The 5,094-nt window shown below is 43.9% G+C and overlaps 1 protein-coding gene across 2 annotated transcripts; it reads left to right on the forward strand.

Moving 5' to 3' along the window:
- The first annotated feature begins 304 nt into the window (after nucleotides 1–304).
- LOC112466497 (cleft lip and palate transmembrane protein 1-like protein) lies at nucleotides 305–4,082 on the forward strand. 2 transcript variants are annotated; one of them, XM_025034614.1, is made up of 9 exons: nucleotides 305–1,038; nucleotides 1,108–1,366; nucleotides 1,656–1,770; nucleotides 1,846–2,078; nucleotides 2,170–2,455; nucleotides 2,565–2,753; nucleotides 2,840–3,048; nucleotides 3,154–3,405; nucleotides 3,793–4,082. In XM_025034614.1, exons 2-9 carry the CDS (start codon nucleotides 1,113–1,115, stop codon nucleotides 3,884–3,886), a joined length of 1,632 nt encoding a protein of 543 aa, XP_024890382.1. In that variant the 5' UTR covers nucleotides 305–1,038; nucleotides 1,108–1,112; the 3' UTR covers nucleotides 3,887–4,082. The 2 variants fall into 2 exon arrangements, with proteins under 2 accessions (XP_024890382.1, XP_024890381.1); XM_025034613.1 differs by having other exon boundaries at nucleotides 305–1,366.
- Nucleotides 4,083–5,094: the final 1,012 nt, after the last annotated feature.

Below are 5,094 nucleotides of genomic sequence, written 5' to 3' on the forward strand. Positions count from 1 at the left end.
TCCTTGCCCTTGCAGGGGTGTGCTTAGACTGCTTAGCTCACACTCTCACTCACAGTGACTACTGACTACAGTCGTCGACGTCGTCGTCGTCAACCGCAAGGGATGCCGGATATGATTCGGAAGAAAATGAAAATACGAATACGCGCAATACTCTACAGTCCACAGCTACACCCAGACACCCTAGACCTATCAAACTTTACACGTCGTTCATTTAGATTTAAATTTATTCTTATATAATATACATATGCATATTTCAAGACCGTCTGAAGAAGATGCTGACAATACCGGCCTAGGACCTAGGACTCGCTAGTCGCTAGTTCGGACATAAACCATAGCACGGACACGAACCATGTCATGTACGTTACCGAGCGAAAGGGACGTAGACACGTAGTTGCAATGATGTCCACTTTCTCAGGGGGCAGGCTGAAAATGTGACTTCCGCCTCCGCCAGCTTCAGAAAGATTAAAGAGATGGCGGCTGGTTAAGGTTAAGATAAGAAAGACGTAAACAGTACGCGGATCGCGGGTCGCGGGTCGCGGGCCAATGAACTGTCAGAGTGTCAGGTCAGAGACGTCAGAGTCAGTGTCGGTGGCGTGGCGGCGTGGCGTAGTGCTCGACGCTCGCCCGGGCTCGCCGTGCTCTCGTACTGTCGTACGTCGTACTGCGCTGTAGGCTGTAGCTGTAGTGCGCGTGGTGCATACACGTGTGTGTGTATATATGTGTATAACTGCACGGACAACGTCCACTGCGACTGCGATCTCAACGATCGAGAATCGCCGGTGATGGTGATAGCCGGGTGTATGCCGTATATGTATGGTTGAGGTTGAGCGCGCGTGTAAACGTTTCTCGTTCACCTGCGCTGTCACGCTGCTAAAGCTAAACTCGAACGATTCACGCGACGCTCCGGCTCCTCGTCGGCGTCGCTCGTCCCGGTACTCCCGACTCCCGGCTCCCGGGCCGTGGCAGTGGCAACTGCTGGCAACCGCGGCAACGTCCGAGGGCGAGGAGCACAAGAGTTTTGCCCACGCACGCAACATTGTAATATCGTATGCCTGCCTTTTGTAATACACGCTAATAGAGATACCTAATCGAGATACCCACCGGCAGCCGAGATGCAGTGGCCCTCGCTCAGCGTTATTCTTTCCGAGATATTTCTGGCGTATATCGTCTACTCGATATACACGCTGTCGCTGCTGTTCGTGTCGCCGGCCTGCGAGGATGGCAAGCCGTGTCTCGAGTCGTACCTGAGCGAACGGCCGCAGTTGGATCTATACATGTACAGCTCCATCAGGAGAAATCCCGCCAGCAGAGACGTCGACCTCGTATACTCGGGGCAAAACTTCGCGTACGATCAAACGCAAACCATGTGAGCATTTCCGCGTCATTTAGTCGGGCTGTCATAGTCTCCCTTTGAGCATCCATCCCTCGATCAACGGTTGACCTTCTTGGGCAGCTTGGGCCTGTCGCTCTCGCCAGTCTCTCGCCTGTCTCGCCTTCCTTTCCTCTTGTCCTCTCTGCTCTCTGACAAGCTCTGAAGGAGTAGGATGCCAGAGGGAGAAAGAGAGAGAGAGAGAATCGAAATGGTCTGACAATGAGCGAGAGACCGCCCGCGCCGCCGCCGCTCATGTGAATTAACCAACTTTTTTTTCTTGCAGTCCAGTGACTCTGACCGTACCAGGCGACACACGGCGAAATGGAACATTGTTCTTACATATATTATTAACGCCTCCCTCCGTAAAACGGAGCAGGACGTTTGTTGATTTGCAAAAAGTAATGTGATACGTAATGTTATGAAATATATATATACATATATATGCTCTACATTACGTACGTCCATCTTTACAGGATATATTTACCTCGTATACCGCTATTAAAATGACACAATACGTAGTACCTGAGGCAGAAGCGTTCAAGTTGTTAGGCGACAAGAGCCATGGCCATGGTACGAAAAAAGTTACGAGCCAGATTATCGTACGTCCAGTCTCACACGTGAAAAGTCGCGTGACTTTTACAATAATGACGGACAACGTTATGCTTCCTATATACGGCATGCCTGCCGAGCTCGTCAATCACATCAAGTACATAAATTTTAATATATCTTGACCGCGCGTACGCATAACGCGCGCAAGTGTTAAAGACCGACGTCATCACCTTGCTTGTTTGTTGCAGAATAATTGGCAAACGGACATTCTTGCCGATTGTAACGTGCGACTTTTTACAAACGCGACATCGGGACCTTAAGCGAATTACCCCGCAAAATTATACGACGAACGTCGCGGTAGAATATTCGCCTGTGTCGCTAGGAAAATTAAGATTGGTGCTGCACGTGCAGGCGACCATGGAGAATCTGAGGAATCTCGGCTTCTCCGACAAAGACATCGATGAAGTAAAGGGCATCTTTGCTGACACCAACGTCTACTTATTGGGCGGTACATTCTTCATCGCGGCTGTACACGTGAGTAGGACAAGTACGGCGTGTTACGTGCGTCGCGAAAACCGCAAAAGAAATGAGAGAGGGGAAAGAAAAGAAAGAGAAAGGACAGCGCCAATCTTCCGTGTTACAGTTGTTGTTTGATTTTCTTGCTATTAAAAATGATGTCAGTTTTTGGCGGAAGAAGAGTAATCTCATAGGCCTCAGCAAATGGACCGTGATATGGCGTGCGTTCAGTCAGACGGTCATTTTCCTTTATCTTTGCGACGAAGGTTCTTCCTTGCTCGTTCTCATTCCGACCGGTATCAGCACTGTTATCGAGGTGCGTATACATGTTACGGTACATATATGGCGTTATCAGGTTATCACCGATCGTGTAATGCGTAACGTTTTTTTTTTTTTTTTTAGCTGTGGAAATTAAAAAAGATGTCGAGAGTGGACGTGATTAGCAGCGGTAGCATTTTGCCGAGAATACGATTTAAAACTGACTGCATTGACGCAGCCGAGGTGAAAACTAGAGAGTTTGATGCTGAGAGTATGCGTTATCTAAGTTACTTGTTATATCCGTTAGTTATCATTGGTGCAATCTACTCGTTACTTTATCAGCCGCACAAAAGGTAAACAACCACTTTTCTCTAAAACGAAAAATATATACGTACGAAATAATCATTTATATCTTGGAGATAGAAATAAATCGTGAATTAAATTGTTTTGAGTTACAGCTGGTATTCATGGAGCATAAATTCCTTAGTGAATGGAGTTTACGCATTTGGATTCCTCTTTATGCTGCCGCAGTTGTTCGTTAATTATAAATTGAAATCCGTGGCGCATCTGCCATGGAGGGCGTTCATGTACAAGGCATTTAACACTTTCATCGACGACGTGTTTGCTTTCATTATAACGATGCCGACAGCGCACAGAATAGCGTGTTTCAGAGATGACGCCGTTTTTCTGATTTATCTGTATCAAAGATGGTAAGAGAATTTATTCGTTCAACGTGAAATTCATGCCGAGTGCCGCTGAACGTTCGCGATTTACGTTAAACGATGGAGATTTCTACCTGAAGGCAAGCACAATTCAAAAAAATGTGTTTTTTCTGTCCTCTCGGGTTTTCATTATTTTTACCTGACCATTGTGATCTGAAGCGAACGTCGTCAGCTACGTCATCAATTCTTTTCTTGGAAGGACCTAAACCTAAACCTATCTCCATCGTTCGAAAATTTGTCATTCCTCATTGCTACTTGCTACTTGCTACTTGTTCAGTGGTATTCGCCGTGAGCGGCACGTCGCGTTACGGCCTTTCGTATGTATCGATCAATATTTTAGAACGTAAAAAAAAAGTTTGTCAACACTGTCCACAGGTTATACCCGGTGGATAAATCACGTGTGGATACTGATACGATTACAGAAGAAGCTGTCAATTTCGGCAACAATACGAACAAAAAAACAAATTAACCATTCCTATTGTTTACTGTTTACTGTGTATTGTTATTGTTTGTCTTCGTTACCTAGAACTTGAAACTTTCGTAATATCATGTTGAAACGTTATTACGTGCTGGCAAACAGTATTTATATCGCTAATGTGAAAATTTAACTAATATACGCATACAATTGTTACGAAAAATATATCTTATTTTCTTTTTATCACCTAGAGAGTACCATTGTAATTTTTTATTTTTTTTTAACGATCCGACAACGGATCTTGCAATTCACGTATAATCGCGATGCGATAATATTATCTATAATGTTCTCGGCGTGACGCGTTCAATGATCAGAGTGTGACAAAGGACTTATAGAAGGAAATTATATAACATGCAACGTCGAACACGGCAGGAAAAAATCAAATAACGGCACATTCCTTGTTCGGATGCTCATTTAGCAGGTGTTATATGTCATCAGGCTACTTCTAGGTATGATTATATTTGATACGTGCGTAAGAAAATACTTTTACTGGGTTGCCCGATAACGAGGGACCGTGAATCATTTAAATCGAATCTAACGCGATAACACGTCAGTGTTTCGATATCCACTGATCTAATAGGAGAGAAACAGTCCGAGAAGTCTTCTCTCTAAATGTGTACGCGCACGTGTGTGTGTGCGTGTGCGCGCGCGCGTGCGTGAGCGTGTGTGTGTGTGTGTGTGTGTGTGTGTATGTATATATATATATATATATATAATTCTTTAAATTTACAGCTTAAACGGAAATTCATATTACAAACTGTAATACTTGTGTGCCACGTTATATATACAAGACTAATGGCGTACATTATGTGCGTCATACAAATTATAATTCTGATCATTCTTTCTATATGGATTTATCTCTGGTTCATGGGTTTAGGTAAGACGGTCGAGGCAAATAAGTTATATAACTCCATCTTTTTTTCTTTTGTATCAGAATAATGTATGCGTGCTGATGAAAGCTATGGCTCGCTCTATTAGTTTTGAGATAATGTAGTAATAATCGATTTAATGAAAGCATGCGTTTGCATTATTGCGTTTTAAATTAACTTTAAATTAACATGTTTCTGTAGATATACAGTTTTTTCTAAAGCGATGGTGGGCTCTTTTGTGCATCTCGAAGGAACAGAAAACAGAGAAATGTATACTCAAAGACAACGACGTGATATCCAATATAAAAAAGTTCTTGAAACCATGCTCGGATA

Source organism: Temnothorax curvispinosus, unplaced genomic scaffold (assembly GCF_003070985.1).
Source record: "Temnothorax curvispinosus isolate PA1 unplaced genomic scaffold, ASM307098v1 QBEX01016294.1, whole genome shotgun sequence".
In the NCBI taxonomy this organism is placed as follows: Eukaryota; Metazoa; Arthropoda; class Insecta; order Hymenoptera; family Formicidae; genus Temnothorax; species Temnothorax curvispinosus.

Bases quoted from the DNA above. Each gene is read 5' to 3' on its own strand.
- LOC112466497 (XM_025034613.1), top strand. From the start codon at position 1,113: ATGCAGTGGCCCTCGCTCAGCGTTATTCTTTCCGAGATATTTCTGGCG. The intron at 2,456-2,564 runs GTGAGTAGGACA...TCCGTGTTACAG, and splicing joins TCTTCATCGCGGCTGTACAC to TTGTTGTTTGATTTTCTTGC. The intron at 3,049-3,153 runs GTAAACAACCAC...TTTGAGTTACAG, and splicing joins CTTTATCAGCCGCACAAAAG to CTGGTATTCATGGAGCATAA.